General features: G+C 41.0%; 1 protein-coding gene across 10 annotated transcripts in view; it reads left to right on the top strand.

Moving 5' to 3' along the window:
- The window catches only part of mast2 (microtubule associated serine/threonine kinase 2), a 518,017-nt gene extending 499,286 nt beyond the window's left edge, over positions 1-18,731 (top strand). For all 10 annotated transcript variants that reach the window (XM_085983018.1, XM_085983016.1, XM_085983015.1 and 7 more), the window contains 5 exons: positions 339-565; positions 1,058-1,180; positions 4,275-4,411; positions 5,873-6,060; positions 14,991-18,731. In XM_085983018.1, the coding sequence (XP_085839144.1) occupies positions 339-565; positions 1,058-1,180; positions 4,275-4,411; positions 5,873-6,060; positions 14,991-17,194 (2,879 nt within the window). In that variant the 3' untranslated portion in view covers positions 17,195-18,731. The remainder of the gene's footprint in view (positions 1-338; positions 566-1,057; positions 1,181-4,274; positions 4,412-5,872; positions 6,061-14,990) is intronic.
- Positions 18,732-18,950: the final 219 nt, after the last annotated feature.

Here is an 18,950-nt window from a genome sequence, read left to right as displayed (position 1 = left end):
CAATATCCTCATCTGTGGTGTTGCATATTATTTTACTAAAGTTGGGACAAAACCAACAATTGAACAGTACCGCAGCAGAGCTTTAGTTACAGATCCCATTTGTATTAAGTAGACAATTTTTAGCCCCTTTACAGAGCAATTTCTGAATTAAAAAAAAATAGTTCCTTGACTTACTTAAGCAAGAAAATCTGCACACTCCATGTAATGGTGGATAAAATGGATAAAGTAGTTAGTTAAATACTATGTTGACTCTAAAGGAGAACATAATTTTTTTGGTAGTTAAACTATTAGAATAAGCCTTATTTAAATAACTGCTTTTTTATAATTTGTTTACTTAGATCACCATACTGGTTCTCCCTTAGCCAGCCCTATGTCACCACGTTCTTTGTCGTCCAATCCATCCTCACGGGATTCCTCACCAAGCCGAGATTTTTCACCTGCAGTAAGCAATCTGAAGCCTCCAATCATTATCTACAGAGCTGGGAAAAAATATGGCTTTACCCTTCGAGCTATCAGAGTATACATGGGGGAGAGTGATGTCTTTACAGTTCACCACATGGTCTGGGTAAGTTGATTTATCTTGTTTCTCAGTACAGGAAACTTTGTGCTATCCGGCACCGACGGGACCGAGCTGTTGCCGTTCCCTCAAAACTGCCGGACAAACCAGCGTTAATGTTGAAGCATACGGAGCTTCAGCTCCGTATCTGGCAACAAACACTGTTGCTTAGCAACAGCTTCTAAACAGTCGGCCGTACCTTGGAAGCATCTCTGTCGCTTAGCAACAGCTTCAGAGAGACTTTGCAGAGCCTGACTGTTGAAAAAAAAAGCCACGAGAAAAAAAAAACCTGCCACGAGAAAAAAAAAACCTAACAATAAAACGGCTCCTGATATTTGCTGGTGGCTCGAGCTTGCTGGACATTTAGCCTCTGGATAACACAAAGTTTCCTGTAAATAACCATGCTGTTGTTTATAAATCAGAAGGGGCTAGATTATGTTATTGCCGCTTTTGGCTTGTGCATTGTATCCTAATTTGGACTGATGACTTTTTGTATTGCAGCACGTTGAAGGAGATGGTCCTGCCCATGATGCTGGCCTGCGAGCAGGGGATCTGATAACTCATGTAAATGGAGAACCTGTCCATGGCCTGGTTCACACAGAAGTGGTGGAACTCATATTAAAGGTAATATTCATTTTCTTCCATATTAACCGCCTGATATAAAAGTTGAAAAGTATGTTTAGGTTGCCGCTCCAGCCAGTGCGAAAAGCATCATGTATGCTAATACCCTGTTTTCTAGATGTTGGATTTCCATGCCACCTTTGCTAAATTTGATGGCTATGTGGAATACTAAACCATTTCATATCTGCTTGGATTCTCAGTTTGGCAAAACCTTGATCTGAAAGCCAAACCAGTTTAGCAGGACACCAAATAGGTAAACAGACTTGCTTGCTGACTTCCACATGCCTAAATGCATGGCTGCCTCTTTGCCTGAATGTGCCAGCCCTCCCACAGCTGGGTTGGACCTGCGAACAGGTGGTTTTATCTTACTGCTATGTGTGAACAAAACGAAAAATAGAACTGCGTTTACAGAAGCTGTATGTTGAACTTTGAACTGGATACAGTGAGATTCAAATCTGGCCAGCTGAACTGATTTAAAATATTACAATTCCGCCCCCCCCCAAAGTCAAGATGATTATACAGGAAACTTTCTGATATCCGGCACCGACGGGACCGGCGTGATACCGAGCTATCAAAAGTTCCGGAGCGGTGAGCGGATTATCTACCCAGGCTGCTTTTAACAAAGAAAAATTTAAAAATCAAGAAATGTGCAATATACAGTAATTGGGTACTCACCTACAGAATGTTGTGTTAAATGGATGGTGAAAGATGCTTGATTAGGTACAGTACTGCCAGTTGATGGTAATCCATAACTCTTTAATTACTTAACAGTAAAACAAAACTTATAAACGACTGTGCAGTGCACCAAAACTTAAACAACTGTACAGTACAGTATAAAGTACTGTACGGTGGTTGACTGTACACTTACTCCAAGCCAACTGGTTCATCAGGATCATGCACTTCAACAGATTGTTCAGGCACTTCCACTGCTCCAACTCTTTTGGAAGTTTTCTTAAACATGTCCCGGATGTCTGCTCGCTTAGTGGACTCTTGCCTTCTTTGTAGAAAGGTAGACTGCAGAATATGGAGCTGCATAACTTCTTGGACAGAATAGCAAGAACGGCTTTCAGCAAATTTCATGAATGAAGCAAGATCTGCTGCAGCTTTAGCCCAAGAAATCTTGTTCACTTCAGAAATCTCATCGTCTTCATTTTCCATCACACTTTCCTTTTCTTTCCTTGGATTCAAAACAGTCTCCATTATTTCATCACTTAGCAAATGCACAACAGCAACTTCTCTATCTGCATCAACCCACTGCTCAATATCACTTTCACTGAGGTGATGTAGAGGGTTTGCTGGGCCTACATCTTTCACCATGTCAGCCATTTCCATTACTGCAGTCTTCCGCGGACGAAGATTGAACCCACGAAATTCCTCCTCTGAAGAAGAACCTTCAGCAAACATTACAGAAGGCCACAATTTGCACCAGGCTTGTCTCAAAGTGTGACCTTTCACCAATTTCCAGGAACATGCAACATTAAAGATGGCATCTTTAAGATTGTATTCCTTCTGAAATGCCTGAATTACCTGTCTTGTCATCTTGGCTTATCAGTCTATGTAGGAAGTCTTTCTTGTAATGACACTTGAGATTTTGGATAACGCCCTGGTCCATGGGTTGTATGAGAGAAGTTACATTTGGTGGCAAATAAATGGTGAAAATATTTCCAGAAACCAACTCGGATTCATGCGGATGGGATCTACAATTATCCAGCAATAAAATGCATTTGCTATCTTCAGGTTTCCTTATTCTACGGAAATGTTCCCTCACAGATGGAGCAAAAGTATGATGGAACCAATTTGAAAAGATTTCCTTATCCATCCAAGCATTTGCTTGAGCTTTGTACTCAACAGGTAAGTGCCTCACATTTTTAAATGCACGGGGATTTTTATACTTCCCAATGACGAGAAGTTTAACCCGGTGTGATCCAGCAGCGTTCGCACATGTTAGCACAGTTACACGATCTTTATTTTTCTTGTAACCTGAAGCATTAGCCTCACTAGCCCCAGCAAGTGTTGATTCTGGCAAAATCCTCCAAAATAAGCCAGTTTCATCGGCATTGTATAGCTGTGCTGGCGATAAATCATGTTGCTGCACAATCCGATTGAAATAATCGTAGTATTCTTCTGCGGCGTCGTGATCAGCTGATCTCTTCTCCCCGGAAACACCGAGTCGTCGTATCCCATGCCGTGCCTTGAAGCACGATAGCCATCCATCAGAGAAAGCACGCTTGTCAGTGAGCTCCATCTTTGCGTAAAAATCCTTCGCTTTTTCGATTAGCATGGGTCCGGAAATCGGAACTTCCTCTGAACGCTTCAGAGCAAACCACTCATAAAGCACGGTATCCAGCTCTTCAAGCTTAGGCTTACAAAGCGTGCGCCGTTTCTCTACACTCTTAGATGTCTCCGAGCTTGCCTAAAACTTGAGCAGCTTATCCTTCTGTGCTTTGATGTCGTCGTACATTGTTGACGAACCGATTTTGAATTCTTAATGTGCATACGCTTCGCTCCCATTTCTAGTCGTTTGCATATATCAATTTTCTGTTTTAAAGTTAACACCACTCTTCGTTTTGGCTGGATCAACTTTTGGGATTTCCATAATGCAGTCCAATGAGTTGCAGCAGCGTTGGAGACACACAGTACTGTACTGGAACCCCAAAAAATGGCGGATCAGAAGAGGCTACCGGCAGCGTGGGGGAGAGAGAGACTCCTGATGCAGGGTTTCTGAGGTGTTCCGACTTCCGATAGCGCCAAGAGGCCGAGTAGTGGCAGTTTGTAGAACTACCCCCACTGACGAACTCGGCAACCGCTGGAGACTCGGACTCGGAACCCGCAACATTGCCGGTTACTGAGGCGCTGTTTTCGGGGGGTGAATTCTGCCGGTAGAGCAAGGTTTCTGGACATACAACCTCCGGTTAAACCAAAGTTTCCTGTAAATTGTTTTTGGAACATGTTTCCTTGTCACAGTATCTTACAATTTCTGCTGTGCCATGACATCTACATTTCATCTACATATGTCTGAATATTTGCTTAATGTAATTCACAGAGGAATAAAAAAAAATAATGAAGTTATTCTTTTACAATTAACATGTATTCATAGAGTGGAAACAAGGTTTCAATATCAACGACTCCTTTTGAGAATACTTCAATCAAAATTGGGCCAGCTCGAAGATCTACCAACAAGTCAAAGATGGCAAGGAGGAATAAGAAGGGTAAAACAAAAGACGGCCAAGAAAGGTATTTTTCAGTAGAGATTACTGAATAACATCATTGTAGCAGTTTTGCCCATTGAATTCTGTATTTTTAGGAGTACTCTTAATTACTATTTGGAATTTTGCAGCAATGAGTTATTTAAGAATTACTAATTAGTAACTGGTGCTATATTTTGTTGAACAGACATTTTCCTCCTTATTTTCAGACTGCTAGTCTGACATCCAGTACTGGATGAGCAAAAATTTCCTCCAACTAAATATTGGGAAGACCGAAGCCAATTGTCTTCGTAAACTTAAATGGGAGGTCATGCAAAACTCTGCTGTCCGTGCCCTAACTCGCACCAAGTCCCGTTCACCCTTCACCCCTGTGCTCGCTGACCTACATTGGCTCCCGGTTAAGCAACGCCTCAATTTTAAAATTCTCATCTTTGTTTTCAAATCCCGACATGGCCTCGCCCCCTCCCTATCTCTGTAATCTCCTCCAAACTCCCAACCCTCCGAGATACCTGTGCTCCTCTAATTCTGGCCTCTTGAGGATTCCATGATTTTATTGGCTCAACCATTTTGGCCGTGCCTTCAGTTCTGGAATTCCCTCCCTAAACCTCTCTACCTCTCTTTCCTTCTTTAAGACTCTCCTTAAAACCTACTACTTTGACTAAGCTTTTAGTCCTCTGCCCTAATTTCTCCCTATGTGGCTCGGTATCAAATGTTGTTTTATAATGCTGCTGTGAAGCACTTTGGGAAGTTTTACTACGTTAAAGGCACTATATAAATACAAGTTGTTGTTATTAGGACCGAACTTGTACATAATTATTGAATTTTGAATGGCAACAATTATTGCCCATTTGTTTCGCATTTTGCTGAAGATGTGAGTCAGTAATCGATTGAGCAGAAAGCTACTGTTGAGCACACACCTACCTTTGCTGTGATCATTCCTATGTGGAGGTTTAGCAATGTAAAGTAGAACTAAGATTGCAAAAACTTACACTTACTAAAAATAACATAAAATAAAACATAGTTGTGCATTATTTTCTTTCTCTAAATTTGGGTGCAGAAACTCTGTTACCATTACTGGAAAAAATAGCTTCTTGCAGTGCTTTCGTGACAGCAGATCTGATCTCTGCATCTGCTGTTTGTTAAATTTTCCAGTTTCTGATGTCATCTAAATCTCTCCCTTAACAGTTACTGAAATCACTGCAAGGTAGCCATCATTATATATATATATAATGACATGGTCACCCTGGCCTGCTCTTGTCATCGGCATTTTCAGAAGCTTTCATGCAGGTTTGTCAGCTGCACACTCCACCATTGAATGGCCCCCGTCATTGCTCAGTGCAAAAGGGACACGGGATATAAATTTCCCTGAATCCATTTTATTTTTTTTACTTTGTTGTTAGAAACATCTATTTACACTTGAGTCTAACCTGTGCTTAGGAAAGTTAATTCTATCATGTTCAAATTGTTACCTCTACTTTATAATTTACAGTAAGAAAAGAAGCTCTATCTTCCGAAAGATTACAAAACAAGCGTCATTGCTACATACGAGTCGGAGTTTGTCCTCCCTGAATCGATCGCTTTCATCTGGAGAAAGTGTGCCCGGTTCACCAACACATAACCTTTCCCCTCGCTCATCGACCCAGAGTTACAGGTCCACGCCGGATTCTGTACATTCAGGTAGATATAATTTCTACATTGCAGTAACAGTCTTAGTCATATTGTGGAAATGCTAACTGCTTATCACAGCCCATTTCTTTAGAAAATTCCACAGTTTAACTTGCTGCACCTTGACCTAAGATAAAAGTCCCAAATTTCCTGGATCATACTGACGCAGAAATTACGCCGATCTTGCCGACGGGAACTTAACGCTAACATTTCCTCTGGAGCTCATTTGCCTTTGCTGGAATGTAAAAACTGGCATAAAATAAACGCACATGCAGTTGTCCATTTGTGTTACCGCTGTAGATATAAAGTTAAACTATTTTTAAAATGGTGTATTCCCCTCCGGAAAAAAAACTTGCTGTGTGAGACTCCTGGGGGAAAAAACAGCACATCGCTGCTCTTGCGCAAATTGCTGGGAAATTTCAGAACAAACTTTCTTTTTAGAACTCCCTCTGTTTTCAATGCTATACTTAAAATTCTAGTACTTCAACAGTTAATCTACAGGGAAGAATGGTTTAGGGACACAGCGTGCTGAAGATGCTGTACACTGTGCCAGAGTGCTGTGATGGACGTTACTGGCCTGTTTAAATCTTTCCTGCTCTTCAGTGCTTCTGGTACAGAATTACCTTTTAAATAAACTATTCTCATCAGGACTTCATCTCTTGATTTGAAGTCATATAATCTGTACAATAACAGAATACCCTTTTTTTTAAAGTAAATAGTAATATAAACAGTTTACAATATTAAAGAGACAATGAATAATCTAGTCAATTAGCCAAAGCCAATCTATCTTTCTAGCCTGTCCATCTTTTCCACACTTAGAACAGAGGTTTGTAAACCGTCCCCTATCGAAGAAAAATATTAGCCCGGATTTTGTGGTAAGTATAACGGTGAGGCCATCGGCGCTCACCATTATTAAGGAGTAAGTCAGACAGCAACTTCCAGCATCCACACATGCGCAGTTAAACTCCAGTGTCAGCTGTGGTTCAGTGGGTAGCACTCTTCACAGAATCACAGAAACCCCACAGTGCAGATAGAGGCCATTTCGGCCCATCAAGCCTGCACCGACACATATCCCACTCGATCCCCGTAACCCCTACACCAACACATATCCCACCCTATCCCCGTCACCCCACGTATTTCATCCCCCTAACACTAAGGGTCAATTTATCATAGCCAATCAACCTAACCCGCACATCTTTGGACTGTGGGAGGAAACCGGAGCACCCGGAGGAAACCCACGCAAACACGGGGAGAATGTGCAAACTCCACACAGACAGTCACCTGAGGCCGGATTCGAACCCGGGTCCCTGGCGCTGTGAGGCAACAGTGCTAACCACTATGCCACCGTGCTGCCCCTATGCCACTCTTGCCTCTATTATAATTAGATATTGTATATCCTCTCCCATGATGACTTTATAGTAGTTGTACTGGCCTCGCTAGACGTGCTCCTATCTAGTTATCCAGCAAGTTAAACACTTATTCAAATAATTCCTCGTGAAGCCGTTTCGCTGTTTGAAGCTTTACTTGAACAAATTTGTGAAACTGTAAACAAAGACAAAGTATGTTTTGTACATAAACTGAGTACTATACATTCGATATTACATAAGATATAAACATATTTACAACAGTAGAATAGACTAATTGTATAACTAACTAACATTTGGACTGTGCTCCTGTAAATATCAACTATTACTTCTCATAAACATAGTATAAGTTGCTATTATGCTAACAAACAAAGATACTCACAGATATTGCGCCTGGCCTAACATATGCGATCAGATCACATTGGATTGAGGATCCCTCATGGCAGATCCTCCATTACTCAGTTAGGTTCTTCCTGGAATTCTACTTCCTGGGTCAAACAGGAAGAAAGGTAGAAAAGTCAAATGCCCTCTGCTGCATGCTAACACAATAACCACCACCAGAGGGTGCTATCTGCATGTAAAATGTCCATAATGTCCAGAACAGTAGTGATTGTAGGATGTGGGCAGCAATCTCAATTTTTGATGTTATAAGGGGGAATTCTGCTTGAAATGTCTGCTCCCCAATTACCTTTAACCAGCAATTTCAAAGCATAAGACAAGGAACAAGGGAATGCAAGGTAACTGCAACTGATTTTATAACATTTAAGATTACATGGGAATTCAATAGATTACAATTTCAGTATTGAGAAATGAAACACCTATAATAAAAACCTTACATCTGCGTGCACTTCCTGTTTGCACAACCATTGTCCTGTGTTTGTCACACATTTTGTGTCAACTTTTTCTCATTTATAAATTCCTATGTTCACATTAATAATGGGTTTAGCCGATATAAACTCAACCACCAGGTTCCCACAAATTGTCGAAATTTTTTTCAGACATTTTTTTCCCTTGGTATCTAACATTTCTAAAGTCCAATGTAAGGGTTTAAACAAAATTTAAAAACTACATATTTCACAATAACATGATTAAATATATCTTTAGTTTTTTTAGTGTCTTCATTAAGTTTTTTTACTTGAATGCCTCAGCCTCTCCCAAAAGTCTGGGCTTGGACTTGATAATTTTGCCGAGAGTTGTGATTCTAGGAACTGAATTTAGATTGTGCAGTCTGGTATGTGCAGTGTACCTAGTTCCAAAGGATGCATCAGTACTGCTCGGTTAGCTGTACTGATGGAATATTTTTCCCAAGATTCTAGCAGTTTCTGATTAGTTTTTCTTACGTTAATTTTGAAAGCATTATTGAGGTAAGAGTTATATTGTACTTTTTTTGAAAAAAGGAAAGTGTGTGTGAATGAGTGAGAGAAACAAATTACAATGATCTATTTACTCACCTGTTGTAGCATTTGTTTTGTGTTCTACAAACTTTAGCATGTTTATTAAGCTGAGTGAGAGGGATGGTCAGAGAGAGAGATACTAAGGTAAAAAAGAGGGGGGAGCGAGTATATCAGTATTCAGCCAATATTACTTAAAAAAAAATTATAGTTGAATTTTGGAACCAGCTAATTATCTCATGTGTTTTGTTAGTCGTTCGAATAGGTCAATACCAATTTCTTACACCTGTAGACAAAGATTCTAATTTCTAACACCTATGCGACAGAGAGGGAGAGAGGCGGAAAGAAAGACACAAATGGAGCGAAAGGCAGAGAGACAGTTTCTTTCCTCATTCTAAGTTGAGCATTTGAAAGCAAATAAAGCCTTTTCAAGAGAAACAGATAGCAAGGGAGGATAGGTAGGAAACTCTGGCCTCTCATCACCCACCCTGGAGGGAGGGAGTGAGTGGGAGTGAAGGAGGTTTAAGGATGAAGTGAGCAACAGTGGAGCAAGGGATAGGTGGGTATGTAGGGCTAAGTGGGTAGTTCAAAGGGGACGATGTAGATGAAGACGATAGTAATGGGTAGTAAGAAGGTACAGGTAGATGATGCCATGGGAATTATGGATTGGTGAGAAGCATGAGTGATTAATTGGGTGGTAGGTGGGGAGGGAGCTGCTGCAGGACATGGTTTCCTCGCAATCTCCATCCCAAATGCAGCCTGCAGCTGTTGATAGCTCTTGTATTTATATAGAGCTTAGGGCCTTGCAGCTGAAGGTACGGCCACCAGTGGTGGAGCAATTGAAATCGGGGAAACTCAAGAGACCAGAATTAGAGGCAGAGGCTAGGTATTCTGCAACGAGTGGCTCACCTGACCCTTCAAAACCTATCCACGTCTAAATGGCTCAGGTCAGGACCACGACTCAGCCCCAACAATACTCAAGAACTTCAATACCATCCAGGACAAAGTACCTTTGCTTGATTGCGCCTCTGTCACCAGGTTCAATATCCCTCCTCTCCACTACCAGCACACTGTGGCTGCAGTATGTACAGTCAACAGATGAACTGTAGAAATGCACCAACATTGACGGCCTCTCCCTCCCCTATAACCTCTACTACCAAGAAGTACAAAAGCAACAATGTCATAGGAACAACATCACCTCCAAGTTCCCATCCTAGTCATGCACCATCCTGACGTGAACATATATCACCGTTCTTTCATTATTGCTGGGTCAATATCCTGGCAATGCCTACTTAACACCATCATGGGAGCACCATCACCCCACCAATTGCAGTAATGAACAACATGGCCCACCAACATCTTCTAAGCAGCTAAGAATGGGCAATAAATGCAGCCTTACTAGCAATGCCCAAATCCCGAGAACAAATAATTAAAAAAAAGAAAGGGAAGCTGAAAGCATTGAGGGAGTGGTATAGAGGTACAGTAATACTCGGAAAGGAGGTTCTAGGGTTTGTAGAGCATTGAAGAAAGTCCATTGCCTGACAGCACTGGGAAGGCCAGGCTCTGGCAATATTAATAGGGGAGGCAGGCTACAGTAGCCTTAGGCAGAGGAAACCTTGGAAAACGTAGTCTGACCAGCCCCCATGCTTTTTAAAAAGTACCTTTTAACTCTCCTCCCACTCTCCACTATATTTGAAGCACTGACCCTCTTCCCCCAGCCCAGCCTGTATCCTGTCAGTGAGCCCTTAGCTTGAGAAGCATCCTTTCTCGTGAATTCCCAGTTGTCAACCAGCAACGTTCTTTAATTGACTGTCAGCATGGTTCGGTTGGTACTATTCTGAGTCAGAACGTTGTGTGTTCAAGTCCCACTACAGACTTGCGCACATATCTAGCCTGACACAGCAGTGCAGTACTGTTGGACTACTGCATTGTTGGAGGTGCCATCTTTCTGATGAGACAATGGCCCAGAAATTCCGGTCGGAGGCTTCCCGCGGGCGTAAGCCCCCGACCTGCACAAATGAACCGTGCCGACCGTAATGCTCTGGGCCGGCATAGAATTCCGTTGCTGTGCCTCTTCAAACTGCCGGTGTGCAGGGCACGCGTATCCCAGGGACGCAGCTGGTTCGCAGCATCCCTGGGATCACGTGGGCCACGGGGAGCCAATCGGAGCAGGGAATCTCCATTCATAGATTTGACAAGAAGACCTGTCAAATCTATGAATAGAGATCACCCTCAAAACATAAGTAAAACTTCAAATAATTTTTTTTTTAAATCACATTTTTAAAATGACTATAAATTACATAAATTAACTATTTTAAACAAAAATTAAAATGTTTTCTTTTACTGATATCACCTCTTACCTTGTTAAAAGCAAGCCTTACATCTGCTTTTCCAGGCACAGCTGCTACCGACTTACCCGGACTGCATCAACCGTAAAAAAAAAACGGAAGTTCCAGGCGTACGCGCTGCCTCTCCGGCGCAGGCGTCTGACCTGCGAACCCCTTTCTTCAGAGAACGGAAGTTTCGGTTTCCAGCGCATGCGTGAAACCGGCACTCCCGTTGGCCCTACGGGTGAGTACACAGTGCGTACACACCCGTAGGGAACGGAATTTCGGGGCCATTAAACTGGGTCCCCATCTGCCTGCTCAGATGGACATAAAATATCGCATGGCACTATTCGAAAAAAGGTAGAAAGTTCTACTGGTGTCCTCACCAACATTCCTCCCTCAAGCAACACCACCAAAAACAGACTCTCTGGTTATTCATTCATTTGTTGTTTGTTATGCACAAATTGTCTACCTGCTTATCAACAATGACTGCATTTGAACATTTGTTACTTGTAAAACACTGGGCCATCCTGGGGAGCTGGCGAGGCACTATTAAATGCAAGCTCTTTCTTTAATGGCACCACATGTGGAGCATTATTCTAGGCACCCAAAGCGTTACAACGTGTAAGGTCAGATGAAAGGATAACCAGCATGGTGGTAGGTTGAGATTATTGAGCTATGAAGACCTTGTAAAGAAATTTGATCTGTTCTTAATGAGAACATGATGACTGATTAGAGGATGGTGTAAGATTTTGAAGTAACAGAGGGAATCTGCAAAGTGGGATAGAAAAGTATTTTACAACAAACCAAAGAATGTGATTAGAGACTAAAGGAGGCACTGGCTAAACATAATTAGTAACTTCTTTATGCTAACAGTCATCAAATCTGTATCTGCTAATACTAGGTTGAAATTAGCATGCAGTTAAGACAGACAAACTCAATTAAATAGTACATTAAATGTGATCATGTTTCACTAGTTTTAAACTTTGAAATGAGCTGCATTGTTTTGCATGTGTGTTTTCTTTAAGGAAATCATTACTGTGGTAATTGTAGGGTCATGCAGCTTGAAGTCATTTTGAGACTTTAGTTAAGGCATTATATGGCGACTGATGAACCAGACAATAGGACAAAAAAGCTCCAAGGTCACCTCAGATCACTGGAACTGGAAAAATCTATGCAGTTTGCTGTATAAATCAGAGAGAGAAAAGCTGTACTAGAATCAAACTTGCTTAATTTTCCTCTCATCTGACCTGCACCAAAGTAAAGTATAGCAACTATGACTATGTTCATTGAAAATAATTCAATTTTCTTTAAAGTACTGTACACTAATTGGGGAACTGATTGATTTTATAAGCCCTTATTTTGCTAGTGACTTGTTCGATGCTACATTATCCAAATGAGGAAGGTCGCTGTGTTAAAATGATACAAAAATTGGCCGATGATACAAAAATTGGCCGTGTGGTTGATAGTGAAGAAGAAAGCTGTAGACTGCAGGAAGATTTCAATGGACTGGTCAGGTGGGCAGAAAAGTGGCAAATGGAATTAAATCCAGAGAAGTGTGAGGTAATGCATTTGGGGAGGGCTAACAAGGCAAGGGAATACACAATAAATGGTAGGATACTGAGAAGTGTAGAGGAACAGAGGGACCTTGGAGTGCATGTCCACAGATCTCTGAAGGTAGCAGGACAACAGAAGCAACCTGCTTGGCATTCTTGACCAGCCACAGGCAAAGCAGCAGTAATAAATAAGCTGCAACAAGATAAGGTGGTTAAGAAGGCATACGGGATACTTTTCTTTATTAGTCGAGGCATAGAATGTAAGAGCAGGGAGGTTATGCTAGAGCTGTATAAAACACTAGTTGGGCCACAGCTAGAGTACAATGCACAGTTCTGGTCACCACATTACAGGAAAGATGTGATTGCACTAGAGAAGGTACAGAGGAGATTTACGAGGATGTTGCCAGGACTGGAGAATTTTAGCTATGAAGAAAGATTGGATAGGTTGGGTGTGTTTTCTTTGGAACAGAGGAGGCTGAGGGTAGACTTGATTGAGGTGTGTAAATTTGAGGGGCCCAGATAGAGTGAATAGGAAGGACCTATTGCCCCTAGCAGAGAGGTCAATAACCAGGGGGTATAGATTTGAAGTAATTGGTAGAAGGATTAGAGGGGAGTTGAGACATTTTTTCATCTAGAGGGTGGTGGGGGATTGAAACTCACTGCCTGAAAGGGTGGTAGAGGCAGAAACCCTCATCGCATTTAAAAAAGTACTTGGATATGCACTTGAAGTGCCGTAACCTACAAGGCTACGGACCAAGAGCTGGAAAGTGAGATTAGGCTGGATAGCTCTTTTTTCAGCCGGCACAGACACGATGGGCCAAATGGCCTCCTTCTGTGCCATAAATTTCTATGATTCTGTGAAAACTGTTGTCACACCAGCAATTCAAGGCCACCTACATTTGTTTTTCAACTGTAGGTTTAAATCCAACATTGGTCAATCATTTTAACTGTGTGTGGGGGAAAAAAACATTGGCTGAAATAATGTTGATCCAACAACTTCCTAATTCTGAAAAACTAGCCTTTGCAATTATTTGCCAAATAAATTGTGGTTAGAAAGTTGCAAATATGTTAATAGCAATTGTTGGTAAAAAATAGATTCACTCGAGTCTGTCTTAAAGTAAAAGTACACAGTTTATTAACAGAACATTCTGGGAGAAGACCCCGCGGCCTAGTGATAAGCTTCTCACCGTTACAGTGATATCGAAACTTCTTTTATACAGGCAAAACACTACACACAAATGTGTTCACCCAATCATGTTCCCCCAGCAACAAGGTATTGAAACTTTACACAAATGTGTTCATCCAATTATGTTCCCCCAGCAACAATTCTCTTGTCCTCGTCCAATCACGTTCCCCCCAGCAACAAGGTATTGAAACTTCTTTTATACATTGTAGCAAAATATTACACACAGGTGTCTTCAACCAATCACGCTCCCCCAGCAACAACTCCCCTGTCCTCACAGGAATGATATGGAACCTTCTAGAACTTTGGGCGGTTTTTTAATAGTTAATTACAAAATGGGCAGTTTTGCAGCTACCAATTACTGTAACTCATCAATACACACAATTTTGATTCATCTACTTTGCATTATAGAATAGTAGAATTACATTAATACATCCAAAGGGCTTCCAGCAAATAGTTTGCAGAAGGCTGCACCACTGAATAATTGTGAAATATTTAGTGTTTCCCACATTCAATAACTGTTCAACAATAATGTCAAGCACAATGATTTTAATGGGAGCAGACACAAACAGTTAATTCCTGCCCCGTCTTAAGCTGAGTTTGTTTTGTCTTGTGCCATTGTTTCTTATTTACAAGTTCACTTCTTACAATACATTCTTTAACTCTTTATGGTGCTGCTTTAAGCTATATAATTTTCACCCTAACACAATCATATAAGTAACACATTTACTTGACCTCTCATTTGTCCCCCACAGTAGTAATTGGGTGCGGAGTACGGTGAGGTAGGAATAATAAAGGCAAAATACTTCTCCAAACAGATTGGGATTTGAACTGCTTAAAGAAAGTAACAGTATTTCTAATCCCTCTTTGTGATAGAGCAAAGAATGTGATTACTAATGAACACAAGTTTTTGTGATGTATTCTATTACTATTTCCTGTGCAAAGTTATTTCAACTAACATGGTTTTGGGAACAAAAGACTAGTTTTGCACTTGTATTTTTTGTTGTAAGTTCCACTAAATTGTTTTCGGCAGTTTTCATCTCAAATATCCGTTAGAAGTGATTTTTAAATGACTCTTTTGGTTTAGTGCTAATCTCATATTTTGATAACTCTTTTTCTAGTTGGTGGCAATTCATCACAGAGCAGCTCTCCCAGCTCCAGCGTGCCCAATTCTCCAGCCAGTTCTGGCCACATCCGTCCAAGCTCTCTCCAAGGATTGGCTCCCAAGCTTCAACGACAGTATAGGTCACCCAGACGCAAGTCTGTAGGGAACATCCCTCTCTCTCCTCTTGCTCGCACTCCATCACCCACTCCACAGCCAACATCCCCTCAGCGCTCCCCGTCTCCCCTATCTTCACATTCTCTGGGTAGTTCCAATGCAACACAATCGTTCCCAGTTAAATTACACTCTTCTCCACCACTGGTCAGGCAGATTTCCAGACCCAAAAGTGCAGAACCTCCAAGATCACCATTGCTAAAGAGGGTTCAGTCTGCTGAAAAATTGGCTGCCACCCTGTCATCTGAAAAGAAGCTGTCATCGTCCCGAAAGCACAGCCTGGATATATCGTACTCCGAATTTAAGAAGGAAATGCTGCAGAGAGACCCCAGTCTACAGAGTTTACAGGAATCTGCTAATGAATCACCAGGCAGCAAACGTGGCCCTGCAGAAAAGGGAACACTAAAGCAACCTGCTGCCAGAAAAATCGGTAGGCAAGAATCATCAGAAGGAATCAATAGGGGAAAGCTGAATGACAAACTAGTAGCGATAAGACATGATAGGGCAGAAAGGAGAGAAGCTCTACAAAAACAAGATGCAATTCGTGAGGTGGATAACTCTGAAGATGAAAGCGATGAAGGTTCAGAAGACAGCCAGGAAGGAAGCAAGTTGCATCGGTCTTGTGCCCAAACAGACAATTCACATAAACCAGAAAGTAGGGATTCTTCAGAAGATGACCTCAGCTCTGTGTTCTTATCCGAGTCTAAAGAAATTAGGTCTTCAGAGAGAAACTTAACTCCGCTTTCAGAGCACAGCACTGGGAGGTCAATATTGGGCAGTACAGTAACACATAAAATAGCAGAACCATATCAAGCAGAAGATTGTTCAATCAACACTGCACATGGGGAAAAGGCTGTATTGGAACATGCTGCCTCCGGCATTCAGAAGAGTGGCCAGATTAAAACAGATTCTAGAGACTTGAAAGCTGTTGAAATAAAACAACCTCTGATAAATTGTGTTACTACAAAGGATAATGAATCCCCCAAAACTATCTTAATGCAAAAAGCCCCAGAGGAAACATCAAACCAAGAGATCAGAAAGACAGCACCATTCAAAAAGCATCAAGGCATTCAAACAGATTTGTTAGAAACAGGTATCGATAACAGTAGCACTCCTCTTAGTCAGATGATGCATCGAAGGCCCACTCTATCAAAGGATGTACATCAGAAAGTACCAGAAGCACCTGATCAACTTATTGCATGTTCTTCCCCTACTGCTGAGCATCTGCTTTTCAAATCAGTTCCTCCCCATCCCTCAAAACAGTCCCATAGAATTGAAGTTCCTAAGAAGGAGGCCATCAGAACTGAATGCAAGACAAGTGATAAGGTCAAAGGGCAAAATGTGAGTAAGCAAAAAGACTCATTTGGAATTAGTGAAAAACCTCTTCAGTCAAATAATATCAAGTGTCAAGAAGCACTTGAACATTCCACTGCCGAGGAAATGGATGGAAGATTAAGCCAAAGTGAGCGAATGTTAAAGAAAAATGAAGAACTGGACATCAAAAGTCAACTTGTAATAAGTATGGAAAGTACAGTTGCTTCAAAATGCTCTCCAGTTAGCTTTGCTAAAACACCTTTTGTTTCCCATTTAGCTACCGTTGCCAAAAATGTGCTGGGTCCAGTGAAGTTGGCTATCCCTGGGTTAACAGAGACTGAGAGGAGGAAAGAATTAGAGCCACAGGATTTGATTGCCAGGAATGATAAAGAAGGGCCACGTTTTACCATATTTGGGCCTGCTACAGTGTCAAGTGTCACAACATCCTCATCAACGCCTGCAAGTACAAAACTGCAATTCGAAGATAAGGCCATTGTTTGTGGCTCGCTTTTAAAGCCTGAACCAGTCATAGGGGCCTTATGTGAGCAAAAAGCAGTGCAAGATACAACAAGAATTTCATCACCAAGAGAACAACACCCAGCCTGTGTGGAAAAGTGTGGGAAAGATCAATCTGGAAGCTGTCATGTCAAAAATAAAGAACCAGTAGACCATAAGAAAGGGCAGGACTTGCAGCGATCACAAAACTTTGCATGTGATAATTTCAAGAAAACATAGTTGGTAATTTCCAGTTGTAAGAAAATGGGTCATCGGCATCTAACTAAAAAACCTTTTTTTGGAGGTTCCTTAAAAAGCTGCATGTTTGACTTTGTATCCATACACTATTGCAAAAAAAAACAACTCAACGAGATTTGTGCAAATAGTTTAGCGTTTTCTTAACACTATATTTTGTTTTGGGGACACTTCTTGTGCTGCCAATGTGCTACAGTTTTGATTTTTGTTTAGAAGTGAGCTGATATTTCAAACAGGGTATCTGGCGTTATTTTTTCCACTCACTCTATTGCTAACACCAATTTTGATTTCGAGTTGGACCAATGATCTTTTTGAAGATAGCAAAGTGGATGATAATTCCTGTGTACACTGTGATTCTATGAGAAATGCCATAATGCACATGAATACAACAAGACATTTCACTTACATATCACCTCTATTTTTTACATTTTCAAATTTAAGTGACTCCCATTTACAAAATGTCTGTATAATGTGCATTGACAGCAAGCAGAGTCTCTGTGATGTAGGTGACATCTGTATACGTGCAAGCCAGGTTTGCCAACAAAGCCTTGATAGAGGCCTATGCTTTGCTATTCACTAGATTCATTGTTGTCATGGTGCTGCCCGAACCCTTAGCTCTGTGATGTAACTTGTCACTATGCAAAGTAATACATTCCTGCAGAACGCTTTGAGAGTGTAATGTAATTTTTCCTTTTTTTGTATTAATGTATCTGAGAAATGTATCTTATTTATTGTAAATATACACACGACAGTCTTGGATGTCTTTCTGGGTTTGTGCCACATCGATATTTTGTTGTCATGGAGGGATGTAGTGAATGTGTAATGGAAGTGCTTTCACAAAAAAGTGAAAAGCATTCGAAAAAAATTAACATTTTAGTAGCAGAACGTCGCCACGAACTGCGGTGCAGTAGGGTTTTTTTGTGTTGCATTATTACTGCATGTTGGCTTTAACCCCATCCCTTCAAATATACAGGACTTCTTTCCACATTTCAAAATACGTATGTTGAATAGTATCCAAGAGACCCATAATTTTTATGACCGTTTGCTTCACTTTTTTTTAAAAGCTCCCATTACAACAATGTAACAACTTTTGTGTTAGCTTTCAGCTGATGTGAATGTTTTAATTTGGTGTCCCCCTCTCTCTTTCCCCCCTATATCATGTTATGTTTATGATGTATTGCACTAATAGAACTTGGAGCTTCAGCTAGCCTAACAATCGTAGATTGCTTTGTTTTACTAGCAGCTACAGTCTGCTAAATGTGTCAGTTAGTTGAACTGAGTAAGTTAGACTGTTAGTGGTTAATACTGACTTAATTTTAATTGCTGTGTTTAATCTTTTAAAATAAAAATAAAAAAAGGAAAAAAAATAAAAGGTTCTGTGGACATTACGGTACTGTGGAGCCTGTACTTTTGCTCACAGTGCGTCTGACTGATTTCTTTACTGCTATAATGTTTTCATTCAAAGTTAATGAGGAAAAATACTTGAAATAAAGGGGGTGTGTTTACTGCCGTGAAAAGAAAATACCTCTGCTGTTTTTTTGTGTGTTGTGGGTTTTTCTTTAATACCATTTTTGCTAATTTGGGACAAAGATATGTGCTTGTTTTTTAAACATTTCAAACCCACATTTTACCAGACAGTACTTCACAACAGCCATTTGCAATGCATGCCACTATTCTTTATCCAGATGTTAATGTTTAGGAATGTGCCCCTCCAATTATGACAGTCATAAAATATTGTGCT

Source organism: Somniosus microcephalus, chromosome 3, assembly GCF_052327205.1.
Source record: "Somniosus microcephalus isolate GS21.2 chromosome 3, FLI_Smic_1.0, whole genome shotgun sequence".
NCBI lineage: Eukaryota > Metazoa > Chordata > Chondrichthyes > Squaliformes > Somniosidae > Somniosus > Somniosus microcephalus.
The sequence above is the reverse complement of the archived record's forward strand: the minus strand, read 5'-3'. Positions and strand labels throughout refer to the sequence as shown.